Source organism: Diachasma alloeum, unplaced genomic scaffold (genome assembly GCF_001412515.2).
Source record: "Diachasma alloeum isolate Michigan unplaced genomic scaffold, Dall2.0 Dall_scaffold_00276, whole genome shotgun sequence".
Taxonomy (NCBI): domain Eukaryota; kingdom Metazoa; phylum Arthropoda; class Insecta; order Hymenoptera; family Braconidae; genus Diachasma; species Diachasma alloeum.
The window spans coordinates 967,144-989,628 of record NW_021680415.1 but is presented as its reverse complement, the minus strand read 5'-3'; the positions used below and the strand labels follow the sequence as shown (position 1 = coordinate 989,628).

The 22,485-nt window shown below is 39.0% G+C and overlaps 1 protein-coding gene across 1 annotated transcript in view; it reads right to left on the bottom strand.

Annotated features, from left to right (window-relative positions):
- LOC107037971 (dipeptidase 1) overlaps positions 1 to 22,485 on the bottom strand; it is an 80,158-nt gene that overhangs the window by 26,810 nt on the left and 30,863 nt on the right. Inside the window, exons 3-4 of the mRNA XM_015256815.1 lie at positions 10,686 to 10,963; positions 10,294 to 10,450 (exon numbers count right to left, since the gene is read on the bottom strand). Coding sequence (XP_015112301.1) covers positions 10,294 to 10,450; positions 10,686 to 10,963 — 435 coding nt within the window. The remainder of the gene's footprint in view (positions 1 to 10,293; positions 10,451 to 10,685; positions 10,964 to 22,485) is intronic.

Sequence of the window (22,485 nt, the reverse complement as noted above, 5' to 3'; positions counted from 1 at the left end):
GGGAGGGGGGTTAAGGGGGAGATTGAGGCAGAGTCACCAGACGACATGGCAAGAGCATCGCACTCAGCCGTTGATACGTCTGATGAAGTTCAGAGGAGGGATTGCACTTATTTTCTCGCTCCGGCTTCTTTTATATCTTGATACAGACTCCGCTGGTGCTTTAGCCAGGGCCCATGGGCTTTTATCTATGCATAAGCACCATAAGCACTGAACTTTACCGATGCGGATTTTCCACTCACAGCTTCCATTAATGCACAGTCGGCTTATAACGTACGCTCATTCCGGCCAGACTTCTTGGGAGCTGGGGCACGGTAAAAATTTGTTAAATATCTGCGTGTACTCGGAGTCCCGGGGAGAATTTATCTCCTCTCGCGGGTGATGGTTATCTTGAGGGGCTTGAGAGAGGATTTAAGAGCTGAGAAGGAGGCTTGAGGGATGGATTTTATGGGGGATTTGAAAATAGAGGGAGGAAAAATTGCTTTTGTCAAGGAATCATTTTTTTGGGAGATGACTTCATTTTTATTAGGATACGGATGCAAAATTTAGGTGGAAAACCCGGCGATTTCGGGGAAAATTTTGGTGGATTTCTATTGAACTTCCTATTAGTTTTTGATCGATTCTATTGAAATTTTGAGTTGAAAATATTCAATAGAAAAAGTCAGAATTCGGTTTTGTATATAATTTATTCTAGTGAGATATGTTCTGCAGAATGTCCTCGGATCGAGTTTTCTAAGTACAATAGAATGGAAAAAGGAAATAGACAGTAGAATGAAAAAAACTTGGAAAATTTGAACAGACGAAATTGTATAGAGAATATCTAAAGAGAATAAGTTATATAGAAATCGAATTCTATTGACTTTTTCCATTGAATATTTTCTACTGAACGTTTCAATAGAATCGGCCGAAAACTAACGGAAAGTTCAATAGAAATCCAGTAGAATTTTCTAATGAATTTGCTCGGTTTTTCTACTAAATTTCTCGAAATTTCTATGTAACTGTCACCTGATCACAATTTCCAACAGAGATCTTCAACAGTGAATCAATTTATCTGAATTTTCCTCATTTCTATCAACTTTTACGGCGTAATTTTCCACAAATTCACTGTTTCTATTGTTTTCTTCGCGAAATCGTGAATTTTCAATAACAGAATTCCTTGAAATTCCAGTAGACCTGATAATTGATAAAAATTTGCAAGAAGTGTATCAGACGTTTTCTCCCACAATTTTACCGAAAAAAAACTTATAGATTTTCGTAATTTTTCAATTTAACTAACGAGAAATTCTAAAATTAAGTATTTTTGTCGTCAATTTCCAAAAAATTATCTGAAAGCTTGGAAATCTCGTTCTTAAATTCCAGCAATTTCTAGTTTGTATCAAGACTTCCTAAAAATTATTATTAAAAATACCTAAAAATTGCGGACACATCCCTAAAAACAAAAACTTGTCGTCCTCAGTGTTTTAACAGAGAAACTGCGAGGCAAACCTGTTCCAGAATAAATAAAAGAAATAAACGTGTGCCAAAAATTCAAAAATATTATTGAATTAAAACGTTATTTCAACCACAAAAATGATATTTGTGAGTTTTCGCTGAAAAATGACTCAGTACTATTCTCTTAGTATTGTTTAAAAAATATTAAAACAATCCTCAACGTAAATTTCTCCCCGAACAGCTGTTCATTGCGAATGAACTTTCAAGTTTTCCGAGTATCCTGAGAGTTTCGATAGCCGCATGCTTGCCTTTCATCCTCATTTAATACGCATCCAAATCCCAAATGGGGAAATTGGCTCCCCAGTACATCCGGTATCAGAGGATTTATCAAAATTTAATATTACGTCCCACATACCCATAAACACGGAGTTAAACTTGGTAGCGCAAGGTTTACTAGATAGCGCGTATTGAAGACGCCGTCTGAAAATTTTAATATTCACATTTAAGTGATCCTCAAGTGCACACATTGAAAATAAATATTTTTTTTTAATACCCCGAGAATGTTCCATAAAGTGCCGTAGTAAAGTGCGTGAAGAGGGTAAGAAGATCGAGGATTCTATGGGCACAGGAGAGCGATGAGAGTAGTAACATTGAGTGGGGGAGGGCGTTGTTATCCCCACGGGAAAACGCAATATCCGGTAATGGAACTGCAAACCCAGATGCAGATGCTGGGTGAAAAATTCTGAGGAATTGTTGGCAAGTGGCTAGATACTTTTATGTCGAATTTCCCATCTCGAATGGATTCACATTCTGGAATTATTCGTCATTCGGGGGTTTCACACCTCGATCAACCCCTGGGAAGACCCCGGGCATACGTCCCGCTTGGTTCCCATGGACTCCGATAAATCCGAGCATATGCAAACAGATGCGATGACAAAACCCGAAGGGCTTCCAACAAAAAAAATTGCGTGTTTCGGGATTTTTTTTTAGCTTGGAAAAGTTGGTTTTGTGTGCAGAGAAAACAATCATGTGATCAATTACTGGATAATCCAGCTGCGTTGTTAAAAGTATTTCAAACTCCATGGACACACGGACAAAACGTATACTCTATTGGGGGATGGGTATTTCAATCAGAAGATGATTCTTTTGTACGAGGCCGGGTTGCAGCAAGTCTTCTTAAGTGTAATATAAGGGTCAGCCACTGAGTGTCAGAATATAAGGGTCAAAAAGTGGAGGTTAAAAAATGAGGGTCAGAATATTAGGGTGAAAACATTAGGGTCAGAATATAAAAGTAAAAAAAGTGGGTGTCAGGCAATGAGGGTCTAAATATAAGTCATATATTATGCTTGATCACCGTTTTTAGCCCTCATATGACCCTCATTGCCTGACACCCACTTTTTTTGCTTTTATATTCTGACCCTAATTTTTTGATCCTGATATTCTGATCCTCTTTTTTTAACCCTAACATTCTGACCCTCATTCCTTCACCTTTACATTCAGACCCTCAGGTTTTGACTCTGATATTCCGACCCTCATTTTTTAACCTCCACTTTTTGAACCTTATATTCTTACACTTAGGGTCTGACCCTTATATTGCACTTGAGAGCGCTTGGTACAAGCCGGGCTGATACGAAATAATCATTTTTGAAATTAAGGAAAAAAGGTGAGGCTTAAGGTAAGTCTTTCGCTTTGTAACACGAATTTTTCTAGAATCTATAGAATTTTTTCCTAATTTTTAAAGTTTTTACACGGAGAGAAATATTCAAGAAAAATTACGGAACATTTCACGTAATCCGCCAGCGAGAATCGTTTTCAGTGAATTTCTATAGGAATATAAGAGAATAAATCTGAAACGTTCAGTAAATTTTCGGGTCTGTCACCGAAAAAATCACGTCATTTTTCTGGAAGTTGTAAAATCTAACAGAAACTTCAAGACTTATTATGCCTCAGAACATGAAAATTCTTGGATGTTTAAGAATTTTTACGAAAAGTTCCGGAAAAATTACGGAACGTGTTGTTAAAATCTCCCCCTCACGGTGACTCATGGCTAGCCGTGAGGCGTCGGACGGATGAGTAATTTTTACGGAACAGATCGTAGAATTTACGTGACGATTGACACTTTTTATTATTTCTTACTTCGCTCCCAGATGACTTTTCGAAACGTGATTTTTACGTCTTTTTTCTGGTAATTTTTATTGAATATTTCTCTCCGTGTATGAATTCTAGAAACAATCAACGTTCATCGTTCATTTTGGTAGAATCTCGGAAATTTTCCTAATTTATTAAAAAAATACATGAATTGAATTCAAATTTTATTCAAAGTCACGTTTTTTACGAAAATTAATTTTCAACTTTCTTCCCGAAAAAATTCTAAATTTCATTCAACACTTAATAAAAATAAGAAGAATTAAGCATCCAACGAATGATGCATATGTTAAGAAAAGGAGTTTCTCTATTTTTTTTAAATTTCTGAAACATGCTTTCAGCAAAATCAAAACCTCTGAAAAAACCCAGCACTCCTGAAGATTAATCTGTCGTAGGCGTTCAAAATCCATCGAAGTTAACGGTTCGATAGTCAAAAAGATTGAATGCATTACCACGAATACGTAGTACACACATTTTCAAATGAAAAGAGAATGCTCAGGTAAAAAAAATCCTTTGAAATGCATTTGTACCCTTCACAGTGATTTCACTCGGAATATTGAACGATGCTATTCGCAAGCGGTTCCGCAAGAGGCTACACCACGTGACTATACATGTGTGATATCAATTTCCGTAGAGGCTGGAGGCTGGTTTACTGGGTTACCCACTGCGCGAAACTAGACTGCACACAGAAATTGAAGAGATGGCACGGGTTCAGACATTTCCACTAATTGTGAAAACCGATTGTTTACGATTGACCGAGCAAGATGCAGTCATTAAGGATGTCCAAGTAATTTGGTTATTTTTTCTCCGGTGAAATGCTTTTCTACTTTCATAGTCGAACATCAGAGAAATTTCATTTCATCAGAGAAATTTCCTTTGAATCTCGATGCTGAACCCTTTGAAACCTTTTAAATAAATCTAAAAAAGAATTATGAAGTTTACTTTTGGAGGAACATTAACGAAATAATTAAAAAATAATTTTTTCTGCGTGCAACACATAAATTTCGAGGACCTAATCACGATCATGTCATTCTTAATGTCAACAGAGGAGGGAATTGATAGTTTTGGAAATGTTATCGCCCATTCACTGATTCGTGTCCCTAGCGAATTAACGATTGGATCATAGGACTATAGTGTTTGATGTAGATGTTTGATATTAATGAGGACTTCACGGGCAATTAACTTGCAAAGCTGTTATCAATGCTGATGGCTTCTTTTTCCCCACTGATGATCTTGGGATTTCGCTAACAAACCCAACCACCAATCAGCGGCGTTCAACCCCTGTTTACCTTTGAATACACAAACAAAATACGCGAAACTCGTAGTGTTTCTCACTGTCAGTCCGGAATTTCATTTCCGATGTTTGTCCCTCTTTCGGGACCGATATGTGGCATACGCAAACAACTCACTGCTATACTCTCCCGGGCTTTATCAATTCAGTTTCTCTGTGCCGTATGGTGGCTCATCCCCGCCCTCCATAAACCGACAGAAACATCTCTCGCCTCCCAGCAGGATATAAAGCTCACTCGAATATACATGGGTAGTGGGTAAAGTCACTCGTGTTGCAAGTCTACCCATGAGTGAAAGATTTGAGTTTGCGCTTTATAGTGTGGCGATATATTTAACGGATACATCTTGCTCAGTGAATTATGGTGAATGTGTTTTCACAATTAGGGGAAATTGCGCAATCCTTTGGCCATTTGGGTTTGAACTGGTGATGATGGCGCAGGGGAGGAGGGTGGGGATGAAGTCCAACTCTAACGCCTGCCCCTGGAGGATACATTCAAAGCAACGGTTTAAAAGAATGAAATCAACTTTATTGAAATCAAATGAATGGGTTTATGCGATTTGGCAATCCGATTTGATACAGCGAATTCGATAGAAAATTCTATTTCTTTTTGGGCTATTTTATAATATAAAAACAAATTTTGCATCCTTATGCATCAATAAAATAATAATAATAAGAAAGTTATCAAATTTGGCGATTAAATTGCGCGAGAAAAATTTGAAAAAGATCTTGAATATTCAGCATCATTCAAATTACATTTTGTGCATTATTATTTGTTAAACATTAGTTGTTTATAAATGAATAATTGAAAATGTTTAAACTTTCGGAAATCTAATTTTTTAGACATGAAATCGATTTCTGGTAAAATTCTAAACATGAATAAATTTGTTACGATTCTAAACAAATGTTTTTTATGGTGGCAAATTAATTGTTTATAGATTATTGATCAAAAGTGCTCAAATTATCAAAAATATTTATCTGAATAGTACACAAACAATTTTTTTTTAAATTACAAAAAAAATTTTATGCGCAGTTTTGTTTGTATTAAATAAATGTTGTTTTATTACTAATAAATTTTTAATAGATCCAAATAAATTGTTTGTTTAATAAAGTTAAATCCTGTTTCTTCGAACAAGTAAACAAGTTTGTTTATTTGTAACATAAATATTCTTGAAATAAGTAAAAGGCAACGCAAACACCTCCCCCCCCCCTTTGCACCGGGTGAAAATTCAAATTTTTCAATTTTTTTATTTCTGCATATCTTGCCCCTCCGAGTGTTTCGATGGCCTCAGAATCGTCAGTAGATACGGATTCAACGTTCACTTCGCGAAAAAATTCGAGTTTGCGAAAGTCGACTTCGCCTGAAAAAACGCAAATACCCTCCCCCCCCCCCCTGCAACCTCCAAGAAAGATTTTTATTTGATTCAAAAGAACCATTTTTATGTCGCGCCGTGCAATACGTCGAGTTTATCGCCTGCTCAAAACTCGACTTCTGCACGACTTGACATAAAATATTATAGAGCACTCGGTAATAAATTTCGTTTTCAACAAATGTGTGTACAGACCTCGCCTTCGGCTCGGCCTGTCAACTACACATTCGTTGAAAACGAAATTTGTGCCCTTGTACTCTAATGTACTATTCCGGGTATATGATATTCTTGAGAGCGAGGAACAGTGTGAGGACATCTACCGGGCGCGTCAACAATTAACTCGCGCCGGTCGTTCCCTAGGTGGTTACAAAATTTAGTCCATGATCCCTATGGAATTACGCCGCGTCCTGGCGTCCGATAGCATATTCACTCATAAAAAAATCTGAAGATCGTAACGCAGTTGAAGAATCCATCACCATAGATAACAGTCCTGGAAATTAGTTCCCCATGAACTCTTCATTAAAATCAAACATCTACATCAAACATCGTAGTTCCACGATGATCTGATCGCTAATTCGCCAGAGACCCGGATCGTTGAATGGGCGATAGAATTTCCAAAACTATCGATTCCCACCTTCCCTCCCACCAATCTAACACAGTTAATCCGTATAGATATACGTTGGATGCATCCCGGAATGACCTAATTATGGATGAAGCTGCAGCGTTCAATCAGAGTCCTCAGCGACCACTGCGAATAGATGCGCATTAGCCATCTACCCTTTCCTCACAGGCAACAGCAGTATCATCAACCAGTGAACGTCGACAATCCGTCCAACTCCCATCCATTGCCCACCCCTCAACCTACTCCTGGTGCTCACTTCTCGTTCGCCTCCATCCCAACTAACCAACCGGATCCTTTCTCGATAAAGCAACGTCATTCAGTAGGACCCCAAGCCTGTAATCTTAATACGTGATTGGCATATCGACACCTGCCACCATTGCCCAAGAGTAGACTCTGTCAACTGTGAACTTGGGGGACTTCATTGGACGCAACAGCATGATGGGATAGGATAGAAATGGCACAACTTCTGGACCTTGCCGAATATTAATGTCTTAAACGCTGTGCTTCGGGTGACTGGTGGAGTTTTCGAGAGACATTATGAACATTAAAGATTAGTCTGACCTACTTCACTGAGTTCCAAGGCACTTGATCACTCTTTGGTCCTTTTCCGACAACCTTGGCGATCTCATAGTCAATGCTAAAGATTTCCGAGAATGCGTTCAATGCTTTTACAGGTTGACATGATCCTTAGGACGTGTACTTCATTGGACGCAGCAGCATGATGGCATATGATAGAAATGGCACAACTTCTGGACCTCGCAGAATATTCGGGTCTTAAACGCTGTGCTTCGAGTGATTGCTGGAGTTTTTGAGAGACATTACGAACATTAAAGATTAGTCTGACCTACTTCACTGAGTTCCAAGGCACTTGATCACTCTTTGGTCCTTTTCTGACAACCTTGGCGATCTCATAGTCAATGCTAAAGTTTTCCGAGAATGCGTTCAATGCTTTTACAGGTTGACATGATCCTTAGGACGTGTACTTCATTGGACGCAGCAGCATGATGGCATATGATAGAAATGGCACAACTTCTGGACCTCGCAGAATATTCGGGTCTTAAACGCTGTGCTTCGAGTGATTGCTGGAGTTTTTGAGAGACATTACGAACATTAAAGATTAGTCTGACCTACTTCACTGAGTTCCAAGGCACTTGATCACTCTTTGGTCCTTTTCCGACAACCTTGGCGATCTCATAGTCAGTGCTAAAGTTTTCCGAGAATGCGTTCAATGCTTTCACAGGTTGACATGGTCTTCAGGACGTGTACAATCAGCCTTTCTCAGTTGGTCCCTTTCTCCTATCCCTCCGGGCAGCGATCAATTTCAACCGTGTAGGCGCACTGAGTGTAATCAGGCGTGAATGGAGGTAATCGACAAAGCCCGCCTCTGGCACTGCATTTGGGTCATCTCCTTGTAGTTCTTGTCTCCAACCATGTCCCAATTGGCATGTTCTTGGCCGTGTCAACGTCGTTTCGTATCAGTGACAAACAGGTGTCCAGAAATGAAGCAGTGTCAGCGGGGCTGATGAATCGTGTGATTGGTGGGGATGTCCGATTGTGTTTCCTCTGGGGGGTAGGAGAGGGGGACTGCTGTGGTAGTACTTCGAATTTTTATCCAAATATTCTCATATTTTACTGAATGTTAGTATGTTTTTTAGAAATTGGTGTAAAGAAATTAGGAGCTTCACTTGTCAGTATTGGAAATAAAGAGAACTTTTTTTTATTGTTCTTCATTTGGTGGTATTCGTAAATTTTATCCATTTTGAGATAATTTTTTTAACGAAATCGTCCGATTGTAAACAAAATTTATTACATGTTCCACGTGAGAATATTTGATGGAGAGAAACAGATTTACTTGAGGGAAATGGGCGGGAAAAAATGTAATCTATTTTACGACAATCATTTGATCTGAGAGAACTCCATAGTTTTACACCATAGACAGAATACATTGACGAGGAAATAATACTTTTCCCCATAGACACGCGATTTTCAACCGGTGTTTTATAAAGTGTCGAACGGAGGATTCACTTATCAATAAATCGCAATTTTTCTTCATACCAATAGTTGGTGTGAATTCTTGTAAGAAATGACCCGCTCAACCAGAGACCCCTCAGCGGGTCGATAACTCTCTGCAAATGGCCGTATTGGAAAGCATATCCCTCCCCCCTGAAACGATATTTTCTGTACTGAAATGGGGGTTACACAGTCTCGACTGGTTAGATCCTCAAGATAAATTCGCCGGACACAAGTCTGGCCATAGGATCTTCGATAAGTTACGACAGTACGTAGTGGGTCAACAAGTGAGCGTTAACTCTTATCCGGTACAAGGGTATCCTGTTCGTACTGCCACAAGGCATTTCGCCCGTGATATCGACAAATTGGTAAATAGATAGATCTCCTCTGCGGCATGTACAGTCATCCCGAGCCTTACTTACAGCCCCTGATAAACTATAATATCTCCCTGATCCATTTTTCCCGCCATGACGGATGTAAAACTGCACGGAGAGAAATATTCAAGAACAATTACGGAACATTTCACGTAATCCGCAAGCGAGGATCGTTTTCAGTGAATTTCTATAGGAATATAAGAGAATAAATCTGAAACGTTCAGTAAATTTTCGGGTCTGTCACCGAAAAAATACGAAAAAGTCACGTAATTTTTCTGGAAGTTGTTAAATCTAACCGAAACTTCAAGACTTATTATGCCTCTGAACATGAAAATTCTTGGATGTTTAAGAATTTTTACGAAAAAGTCCGGAAAAATTACGGAACGTGTTGTTAAAATCTCCCCCTCACGGTGACTCATAGCTAGCCGTGACTCGTCGGACGGATGAGTAATTTTTACGGAACAGATCGTAGAATCTACGTGACGATTGACACTTTTTATTGAATTTTACTTCGCTCCCAGATTACGTTTCGAAACGTAATTTTTACGTCTTTTTTTCTGGTAATTTTTATTGAATATTTCTCTCCGTGTGGGAGATCATTTTTCATCATCACAATCTGATGGTTGCAGGTACACGATTAGACATCTGTGTTTCAATTTTTCATTCGAACATCTCGTCGTTACAAGTTCAACGTTTCTTTCTATTGACGTAATCTTCAAATTATGATGGCGATAATTTATTCACCATCTATGACAATTATTTCCTCATGATTTGACTGCACTGAGATAAAAAACTACTTTCGACAAAGGTTTACTCGATACAAGAAAATATTCTCTTGTCAGCTTTAAAATTCGTGAAATCTCCTGATAAATAACGAATCGAGGCAATTAAAAACCATAAAGACACCTGTCAATATCCGCCGCCAGTGAAAACGCCAAAATATTTCGTTTATCCGCGGTCCAATTTGACCGTTCAATCCCAGATAACGAACGTCCTACGCCCCCTAACAACCGAAACAGCAAAGAGGAGAGTAAAATTCAATGGTAATCAACTTACCTGTGCTCCAACGAGACCGGCGCGCAATCTCGGTATATCGGTGTGACTCCAGTCAGACCTGGCCCAAGGGTCAACTCTGCCCAGGTCACTGCTGAGATTCACTTCACCAAGTTGATTGTGTACAAACTTTCTCACGTTCCAGGGCAGATCGTTGTGCCTAAACAAACAAAAGCAAGCTACCAATATATTGCTGTAACAAGATCAGTGAGAGGTGAGTAATTTTGGTGGAACTCAAAAGCTCCCAGCGAGCGGTGGAAACATGTTGATATTTGACTTGATCCCAACTAGTTTCGTCATCGTTCCTTGAATTCTGAATGACGGAGAAACTAATCAATCGTCCAATAACCGAAGAGGAATGCGTGTTGACATGCTTGAAACTAACGGATACTGACCCATCAATGAGAGGCACTTCAGTGAGAATTCTCCTGATAACATCGAGCCTCTGCTGATGTGTAGCTGGGGCAGATTGCAGGAGAAGTGGGAGGCACAGTCCACCCAGTAACAATGCACCAATGAGCAGGAATATTGGTGCCAATACACGACACCTTCTCCTCGGACTCTCTCTGCGGTCTTTGCTGCTGCCAGAGCTCGGTGACTCTTCACAAGGTGGTGGTAGTCGTACAGCACCATTACACGGTGCAACATCTGGTAGTTCTGTTAGGCACGTTGTCTGAAAGCACATTAAACCCACAAAACTCGAATTAGATTTGAATCGATGACAATGGGAACAAGTATTGTTCTACCAGCGACAAAAGGGGCAAGAGCGCTTGAATACAATTGACAATATCATTAACTTGATATCCGTTGATACAAATACAGTCGCTGACGGTATCCCATTCACCCGGAGATAATGGCTGGAGACAGTGGCATAATAGGCGGCAAATTGAACTATCAGTTTGAGTGAAGATCTTGACTCGGTGAGAGAAGTCATTCAACTTTATCTGGTCCCAGGGCTGCCACTTGAGCAGAAGCCGATCCTTTGGCTCTCTCATCATGCCAAAGAGGCAAAACTTTGCCAACAGCTTCACTTCAGGACGCTAACTCAACTAACCCAGATACTAGACTCACCGAAAATCCACTCTATATATCCGTTAACTATCCTTTGTCTCGGTCGCAGCGTCTGATGGAGTCACCGACCGAATCAATTTCAAACCTCAAGTCATTGAATTTAGAATTTACAAGGACGGAATTTGGGGGCTTCGGGGGTAGTATGGCGGGGTGAAACGTGAGAAAACTGGGGAATTGGCGCACAGGAAGATCAATGAATCTGTCTTCTTGATGCTCTCAGAGCGATCCGAAAAATATGCCTTTCAATGACGTTCATTTCCATGGAATATTGTCTCTTAATTAGATACACAAACATCAATTACTAGAGAATGAGTCATCTGGGATTTTGAAATGGAAGATTGATACGATAGGCTAGATTAATTTAAATGCAATATTAGCAGAGAATTTGAATTCCTTGCACAGTTTAGTAGTTTTTTTCAGAAATGGGTCATTTAATTCTATTTAGAGGGGAAAACATCCACTGAAAACTCAGTGGAATTTTAAAAGTTTGAGCAGCACGATAAGAAAAATTCCCCATCTTGTTTGGATTTTCAATCAAAACATGAATGCTTAACACTAAATTATGGTAAATTTGCCCAACTATTAAGGGGCCCAACTATTAGACTCGCTTCCCGAAAATCCACTCTACATATCCGATAACTATCCTTTGTTTCAGTCGCAGCGTCTGATGGAGTCACCGCCCGAATTAATTTCAAGTCCCTTAAGTCATTGAATTTAGAATTTACAAGGAGGGAACGTGAGAAAACTGGCGAATTGGCACACAGTGGTGTGAATGGAAATGCTGGGTTCAGTCAGCACTTAAGATCAATGAGTCTGTCTTCTTGATGCTCTCAGAGCGATCCGAAAAACATGCCTTTCAATGACGCTCATTTCCATGGAATATACTCTCTTAATTAGACACACAAACGTCAATTACCGGCCATTAATTTTCATCATTTTATTGTTCGTTACAAATATACCTGAATGAGTGGAAAATGGAAAATCCATATGATGGGTTGGATTAATTTAAATGCACTACTAGGAAAAATCTCGAAATTCATGATAAGGTTTTAAATTCAATTTAGAGGGTAAAGAGGGAGGGGCGGGATCAGGAAATTTCAAATGCTTGAGCCGCACAAACACATGTACGAAATTCAATTTTTCGTATCTAGATTAATGAAAAAATCATAAAATTTTGAATTTTCTTGAAAATTTAGTGGAATTCCAATTTTTTTTTATCAATCGGAACACGAAAATTGTCAAACTTATTTGAATTTCTATAAAAAATTGGAATACTCAGTAGGAAATACCACTAAATTTTCAGCTAATTAAAAATTCCGGAATTTTTCCCATAATTTTTTAAATTTCTATAAATTTCCAAGCAATAATTTAACTTAAATCCACAGTTTTCCTCATCAAATTTCCTCATCAAATAGTGAATTTCAAAAGACGACAATAATTAAAATTTCAGTGGAACTGATTATTTGCATCAAACTCCTCAAAAGATTAATAACAGCCTAATGTTGAACAGAATGGCTAATAAATAATTAAGAAAAAACAATCATTTTGTTTTACCCACTAACAAGATTTCATTCCCATCACCATGAATCCTAAATATTTTGGCGCAACGTCGCAAGAAAAATTTAAAAAAAAGTAATGTCCCCCGGAAATTTCTACCGTTGAAATAAACTCCTGCCCCCGCGAACCCGCTGCGAAACCAACAAGGTTGTTGTCCAAACGACCGCATGATTAATCTCAACAATGTCGTTCTTCCCCAGCCCTCCCCCCCAACGCAACAATTCCATCGCGCTTCTGATGGAGATCCTGGCCGCTGAATACCACGGGACAAAACGCCCCTCTCCCAAGTGCAAACACAAACCGAAACGTCAGTTTGAGTCATCTACCATCGTATACCATCAATTGGTAGGGACACAGTAGTTTTGCGCGCCAGTTGGTACACCGATGCAACTCGTAAACCAAAATCGAATGGTAGCCAGTGTCGAATGTTTGTCGAGTGTCAGTGTATGCCAGACTGTTGTATATGCAACACGAAACTCGTATTTTAAGCGCGACATCGATCCAGTATTACTGGTCCTCAATACCCCTACCCCAGAATTCCCGTCTCGTGTACCTGCTCCCGGAATGGCCCATCGTGTATGATTGCAGTGGCCCGCGTTGAATTGTGGGCGGGGGGAGGAGTGATATTAAACCCGGCGAGACTTGATTCACCCGGAAAATGACCGTCTGCCAGTTTGTTCTGAATGCACAATGTTGAATTATTTTTTCCTTTGTTCTGACTTTCCGTTTCGTGTTTGGTTTTGGTTATTAGCTCCTGGGGGAATTCGAAATTCTGGATGACTGATTCTGGAACATTTGTTACGGATAATGGAATAATCAAAATTAATGGCCGGTAATTGATGTTTGTGTGTCTCATTAAGGTGTTTCTCCTGAAATGTCAAAATAATAGATAATACTTGGAAAATTCATGAGAGAAAATTCTGAGCATTCTGCATCATTGGGAATTCTTGCACATTTTTTTAGATCTGAGGCTCAGGAAGAAATAATGGAATTTGGATGTTTTTGTAACCCCTCCAGCTATAACCTCCGAGGTTACCCCACTCTCAAGTAGGGAAATTTTTATGACACCCAAAAAAATAATGAACTATTGAGGAAAAACTAGTGGGTGATAATCAAATCTTTCTTGAGAACACGTATAAGTTTCAGATTTTTTTCAGCTTTCATAAGAAAGTTATTTGAACAAATGATTCGGAAAATTATGAGTTTCACTGACATTCGAATCACGCGCAGGCGCGTGCCCATGGAACTGAGAGAGAGAAAACACTCGACAGGTGTACCAACTCGAGACGCATTTTAATATTATTTCAATAATTCCTATGTTCTCTGTTCAAGCTTTCTCTACGTACTTTAAGATGGATATGGAATTGATCCTGTGATATTACTATGTATATGACTGGCTAGTCCTGCAGTTCAAATGTGATTACTTATGTAAAGGACGAACAATGTATTCTAGTAATATCAATATGTAATATGTATTATGACATGTAATGTTCAAATATTTTGTAAAACTTGAGGTAATCAATATGGCTCTACTATCAACATTTATAGATCTTAAGGGGTTGGGAAACAAAAAATGTAAACACCCGAGAGGGTATACAAAAGACGAATAAACTAGAAACTATTATTTCAATAATTATAAAAACATCCAATAAAAATAGTTTGACACCCGTAGGTGATGAGAAAAAAATCAATCAATCTGATGAATAAAATCAATATTCAAAAAATGTTCAAATGCACACTTAAATAGTTACTTGAAAATTAGAAAATTTCGTACTCAGCGATTGAATGAGGGCTCGAGAACGATAAAACTCCTTTTCCGTTTCACCCCCCTGTGACCTGCAGGCGAAACATCATTGGATCGAGTGTTTTTCGGATCGCTTTGAGAGCATTAAGAAGACGTAGACTCATTGATCTTGAGCGCTGAGGCAGTATTTGCATTGACACCACTGAGTGCCAATTCCCCAGTTTTCTCACGTTTCACCCAGACATTATACCAACCCCAAAGTTTTCAAGTTCCGTCCTTATCAGTTGTAAATGCAATCACTTGAGGTTTGAAAATGATTCGGTTGGTGACTCCATCGGAGGATGGGACTAAGACGTAGGATAGTTTACGGATGTAGAATGGATTAACAAATTTGACGTAATTTGACGTTAAATATTCATGTTTCTACTGAAAATCCAAGTAAGATGGAGAATTTTAGTTTTCGCGCTGCTCAAGCATTTAGACTTCCTAAAAATAACTACTAAACTGTCCATGAAACTGTCATTTTCTTCTGATAATGCATTTTAATTAATCTAGTCTATTGGGCACAGGCATGGCCGACAATATTAGATTGTGACAATATTAAGAAGGATTATCTCCTCATATTGTTCAAGGTTTAACTATACTTAGCACATTTAATATATTATAAAATTTAATAACTAAATTTTCCGATTAATGGTGAACAAAATAGTTGATAATTTTGAAATGTAAATTTTCCGTCAACAAGTTAATTCGAAATTTAGGTCCTTGATTTTCGATTATCCAAGTAATCGTCAATCATCCTACCTAAATTATTGGTTAATTTAATATTTAAAATTTTAAGATTTATGTTAAAAATTGGCGAATTCATAATTCAACGGTAATTATGAATTTGTCAATTTCTAGCCGTCGAGACTAGACGAGAATTATTTTGGAAAGATCATCACGGTCTAAAAAAACATCGAAAGTTTAGGAATCGCCGTAATCTTGAAAGACATTGGATCGATGGATCTCGTCACGGACTTGGAAAAATCCATCACATCTGAGTTTCAGTATTTTCTGTTTCTCAAATGTTTGTCTCGATATCTGTCTCGTCTCGTCTCGTGCCCTTAAAAAACCGAAAATCTAGAGATCCAGGCAAGATAAATCCTCCCGGAATTGTGACGAGATGCACCGATCCAATGTCTTTCGAGTTTGCGACGATTGCAAAATTTTCGATGTTTTTCCAGACGTGATGATCTTTTCAAAATAATGCTCGACTAGTCTCGACTAGTCTAGTGGCATCACCACTCAAAATCGTGTTAACCTGAATAAATCCCCGTCCATCCGGTTCTCCACAACGCGATATGAGCCGTACTCAATATTTATTTATCCACCCAGTAATCCCTTTTTAGGGTCAATGAAATCCCGGTTGAGCATGAGATAAGCAGGACGGGGTCGAGGCAAATAGAGTCTCAAGTTCTCCGGACGTGGATTGTTTCTGGTATCGAGATGGCACGAACCGAGCGCCAGATACAAACAAAATGGGAAAAGTACAGACCGAACAGACGTACAAAAAATCGTGGCATTTCGGGAAAGAACCAAGCGGCAAATCGAGTCCACTGAAGCCTGAGAATCGAAATCGCCTCGAGTGTGTACATAAAATCGTGAAAGTTATTTCCGTGATTTTGATCATGAATTTCACGAGAAATCAAGGACTCCGGAGTGGTTGGGGGAAAGGAAGGGGTGAATGTCTTCCATGAACCGTGAAATAATCTCCTGCACCTCATCACCATATTCAAGTAGAGTATCTGTACAGCGAGTGGGATGATATATATTTATACTCCCCAAGACGTTAGTTTTCATGCACCTTCCTCTTGTATTTGAATTGAAATGACTGAGGGGTAGATGGGAAAGGGAAATGGCAGTCATGACTGCGGGTGAAAATGTTGGAATAACGCTACGGACAAATGGAAGTTGGCGCTGTTGAATCACATACTGGCTTCGAAGAGATGGATTTGGAATTTCAATTTGTCTCGTTGTGTGCGCCGCACAGCGCTTCAACAGCTGCTCATTGATTCAACTCAAGTACACTTCTCAGGCTGTCTAGTGTCATCATTATATCATATTCCCCGGGGAAAAGTCCTTGGAGTTCTCCACTCGATGCTTCATCGAGAGCCAAAGTTGAAATTAATGTTCACATGGAAAATCTGAGGTGCGGAATACCTGACGAATAGGCGGGGCCATCAATCAGGTGGAAAGGCTGAGGTTGGAGGGCTTATCAGACTGCCTCATTTTGAAAGAATCTAACTTTCGTGAATTTAATGAAGTCTGAAGTGTCCGGATTATAATCTGGAATCATTAGTGGCATTTGGATGGAATTTTTTCTCTCGACTGAGGACTTCATCCGGATAAATGATGGGGTTCAATCAAATGGTACGTTTTGTTTAAAAATTTCCCGATGACTTTAATAATATTTTTGTGGAGAATTGATACAGTCATGTATTCATTTCATACAATTAAAACATTTTTATTGAAACAAATACATGAGTTAGTTAATTTTCAACAGAAATATTGTTGAAGTAAATGGAAAAATCTTAAACGAAGAATTTTATTTGATTTTTCATAAGCTTCTAGAAATTTCATAAGTAAAAATCCGAGGCGCGGAACAACTAATGACTTCCGACTGCACTGTTAGATACAAAATTATGCAATCGCGATTGAGGCAAAAAATCATGAAATTTCAGGTTTCACTGAAAATTCAGTAAAATTCCAGAATTTTAAGGGGCATGAAGACGAAATTTCCGTAATTTATTTGAATTTTCAATCTAATATGAACTTTTAGTGTCAAATTGCATTGAATTTTCAGATTTCATTCAGATTTAATTTTGAATTTTTGCATTCATTGTCACTTTTCTGAAAATTCAAGAATACATTTACCAGAATTGTCTGGTTTTCTATTCATGCTCAGGGAAAAATAGTACGGAAATTTACAGTTCTGTTTGATTTTTCCCCTAAATTCTGAATTTTCAATGACAAGATTTCCTAAAATTTCATTGGAATTAGAGCACGATAAAAATTTCCGGAATTTGAAACTGAAAATTCAGACAAAAATTTTCAACAGTGTGTAATCAATCAGCCGAAAGCTGAGAAGTTGGACTGCTAATCACACAGCCCGATTTCGCAAGAACCCACCTCTCCAAATGAATTAAATTCCCTTCAATCATAATCTACACTGATAGAACGGATTAGTTATTGTTAACGAATGGATTTTGGTTGGAGGTTAGGATCCATTCGGTCCCACCAAATATTCATTCGTTAATAGTTACCGAATGTATATTTGAGGAGCCTTGTTTGACTTGACTTTCGCCATTCAAGTGAACCATTCGTTAACTATTAACGAATATTCATTTGGTCATATTCAACTCTACCATTCGTTAATAGTTAACGAATCTCGTTTGGAATAAATGAATCATTCTATCAGTGTAGAATCATTAATGCCATTTCCTCGCCTGAAGACCCGTGCAAATCCCGTCCTTTTGGCTGTCCACGTCAGCCCCTCGCTGATGTACGCCAGAGCGAGATGGACTTGAGTTAATAGTCAGTGGAAAAAGGTGGTGTTGAACTAGGCCCGTCATTCCAGAGGTTAATTGGACGAGGATGGTAACGATAGCACTGGGGACAGATAGTGTTCCACTTTAAACGTGACCAGGGAGTGCTACGTTGAATTGCCGGTCTTCCACGGGCCTCTCCATTTGCCAGACCACCGGCTGGGTGGAGGTGGATGGAAATAGCCAGCGTTTCGACCAGTATTAATACCTGAACTGTTAACATTTTCGAAGCCAGATGTGTTGGGCTGGAATAATAAGCGCCGTCGAAGGACTAATGGACGCTACGTTTGGGGATTTCCATTAGCCGAACCCTGATGAACTGACGAATCTATGTGGGATGCGAATGGTTTATTTCCAAGGGTATTAATATCGGTGGAATCGATGGATGTGGTGACGTGATGCCGCGAGACGCGAGAGAAACGAGACGAGACGAGACGAGACGAGACAAACGAGACGAGACGAGACGAGACGAGACAAACGAGACGAGACGAGAAGAGTCATTCGAGATAATGACAGAAATGAGACGAGACAAGCCGGTCGAGAACGAGAGAAGCGAGAGGCGAGACGAGACGAGACGAGACCCGACTCCTCCTCTCTGTCCCTCTGTGTATTTTTTTCCGTGCAAATTGGATTATAGAGACGAGATAAGGCGAGACGAGACGAGACGAGATGAGATAAGACGAGAGGAGACAAGACGAGACGATACGAGACGAGAGGAGATAACGCGAGACCAGACGAGAGAATGGTTTCTTGACGAGACGACACCAGAAACTGCATCTTCTCGTCTCGTCTCGTATCGAAATACGAGAGCAATTTCTTCTCTCGTCTCGTCACGAGACGAAACGAGACTGCATCTTCTCGTCTCGTCTCGTATCGAAATACGAGAGCAATTTCTTCTCTCGTCTCGTCACGAGACGAAACGAGACTGCATCTTCTCGTCTCGTCTCGTGGCATCACTGAGTAAAAGTGTCTTAAATTATCTATTATATCACGCCAGAAATTAATGTTGACCTAGAAAAATCTAAGGTGCGGAATAATTGATGAATAGTGAGGGTCATCAATTAGATGGAAAATCTAAAGTTGGAGTGCTTATCAGACTGTCTCATTCGAAAAGAATCCAACTCTTTGAACTTTTTGAATCAATTTAATTCACTCTGAAGTGTTCTCCGATTATAATCCAGAATCATTACTGATATTTAAACAAAATTTGAAGACTTCATTCAGACAAAGGATGCAATTGCATTTCAATCAAATGATAAGTTTTGATGGAAATTTTCCTATCCACTTTAACAATGTTTTTGTTGGGAATTAATAATCTCATACGTCACTCCTCCGGTCGGTATTAACACCCGAACTGTTGACATCTTCAAAGCCAGATGTGTCGAGCTGGAGTCGTAAACGCTGTCTGAGGACGAGTGGCCGCTACGTTCGGGGATCCCCATTACCCGGACCTTGATGAATTGACGAGTCTACCTGGGATGTAGATGGTTTATGTCCAGGGGTATTAATATCGGTGGAATCGACGGATATGGGTGACGCGTATGGGGATATAGAGAGTGCTCGCTTTATCGATGACATACAACTTGGCCGCGGTGAAAGGGTTGGGGAGGAGCAACTCGGATGGAGAAATTGAGGCCGATACCGTTACTCGGTGCATTACTCCCGAGGATGGTTGAAAGGCTGTGCTCACCATTCCATACTTAGGGACTCCCCTATCGACTTACCTGCGGAGAGATGGAGGGGCTAGATTACATACGAGTGGGACGGGGACGAGGGCTGCTTGAGTGCTGTCTGTTGGAAAGATATTGTTGAGTTATGTGAAATGTCTTATGCTCTAGTTCATGTTTCTCGAGGGCTTTCTATTGGTTTTCAAGGGCTGCGAGGGTGATTGAGTTTGTCTGGGCAAGATGTTGCGGATGGTGGAGCTGTTGGAGGGGATTTTCGGGGGATGTTTGATGATGTTGTGGGTGTGATAAGTGATAAGTAGATCATGGCGCCACTCTGCGATGACAGCAATTCGTGGTAACAATAGAGACAGAAAATTTTGAGTTTCAGGGAGGTGTCGATGATTTTCATGAGTCTATCACCAATTATTTGTGACAACTATATGACCCCCATAATCTTTATTGTAGACCTCGTGACTCTTAGTTTGACCCGCGTGACCCTCATTTGCATTTTTTGCATAAATTCCCAACAATCAGACATTGATTCCGAAAAATCAGTGAAGATGTCACTGGAAATTACTAATAATGTCACGTAAAATTGTTCATTTGAGGTTAATAAATAATTTGTTTAGAGTAAATAATTGTTATTTTGAAACAAGTAAAAAAACAGGGATCGCCATCAATATTAAATTTCTGTAATATGACAAGAATTTGACCCTTATATTAATGAAGGTTTAATATATGTTGATCTAATTTATCAAAAAATATAATATTAATAATCTGATTTTTTCGAATAACGATGTACAGTCGGGTACTGAAGTTCATGAACAAAACACATAGGATGCAAGTGCAGGCTGTTCACGAACTTAAGTCCGCGACTGTACTTAAAATTTGTTAATATGAAACTGTAAATTTACCACTAAGTGAGTAATTCAAATTTGGTAAAAGGGGATTTTCGATTACACAAATAATCATCAATCTTCCTACCCCAATTATTGATTGATAAAATAGTTAAACATTTGAATATTTGAATCGACGATACTTAAGTACTCAAAAAATTTAATAGTGATGTTAACTAATTGATGGTTACAATATTTAACGGTAATTAAATATTATGCATCTGGCTGTCCCTGTAAAAAAATTTAAATAAACATTTTTATTCTAGTCCAATGCCTCATCATGTCTTCGTATGCAGTAATACCCTCTAGTGTATTGGATGACAGTGAGAATTCCAATGAGGGTGATTGAGGCGCTAGTAATTTTATGGCGAGATGATGAACCTCCAAATTACAAATTCTCCGGTTTAATCTGGGAAGTACCTCGAGAGACTCACCCTGGAAAATCAGGGGCTTCTGTAATTTCAACAGAAATTGTCAATTTTCCGTGAAGGACGGAGCGGGAAATCGAATGAATCCGATTATTTGTTCCATTTCGGACGGATTACATTGCACTGTTGGGTGAATGACAGGTGAAGTAAATAATTCCGGTTTCATCTCTTTCAGGGATTATCAGTTTTAATCAGTACCCTTCAAATGGTGTGTACATTTGTTGTAACGAAACGGTGAATGGGGATGACAATACGAATGCACTGCCTGATGAAGCGAGGATTCAATTCGTATGAATGTACAATTCTAGCGCTGGCCTTCACAATCAATGCGCAACCTGTGCATCTGTTTCATTTTGAATTATTAAAAGGGAAAGGGGATAAATTTTCTCATTTTCAATTAGAATAATTCATGGTTTCATGGAGAAATCACTGAGAACTGTAAATTGCTGTTTAATTATTCTGTAAAAATTGGAGAAGCATCAGGAAAATTCGAAGAATTCTCGCCTTGAATTCTAGATCCCTCTGAATTTGCGGGGAATTCAATAAGAATTTCTGGAATTCTAAGAATTTAAGGGGAATTTCCTGAAATTTCAAGCGATTTTAGTAGTCAATATTTAATTTTCATGAGACTTTTGCTGAATTTTTAGAGAAACTTGAAATTCCATCGACTTTTTTCCCTTAAATAAAATTCAAAGTGTTTTTCTGGGAAATTTTGACAAATTTCTTACTGAAATTTTAAGGAATTTTGTCATTGAAAATTCATAATTTTATGGAGAAATTCGTGGGAAATGGAAATTTCAGTTTAATTAGTCCGGGAAAATTAATGAAAAATCATCAAAATTCAAAGAAATGTCTCCTTGAACTCCAGATCCCTCTGAATTTTCAAGGAATTCCTTCAAAAACTCCTGAAATTCCACGAATTTCACAGGATTTGCCTGAAAATTCAAAAGAATTTCCCGAGTCGAGGATTTGGTTCTGATTGGACGTACACAGGTCTTTCAAGATCTCTCCAGACCTAGATGGACCTGGTAAGTCCTAATCAGTTCTGCGACGTACTTTTCCAGAGACCATTCGAATCCTCAGTTCTTTTCGGTCCTGAGAAGTCCTCCTCGATGCTACCGAGAACGCGTGATTTTACGAGCGGGTGAAGGGGAAGGCATGTATGCGGAGGGTTGAAATTTGTAGCCAACGAGGAGACAGGGTTGCAGAATATATTTTAGCCACCCTCATCTCCCCGTTTGCAGG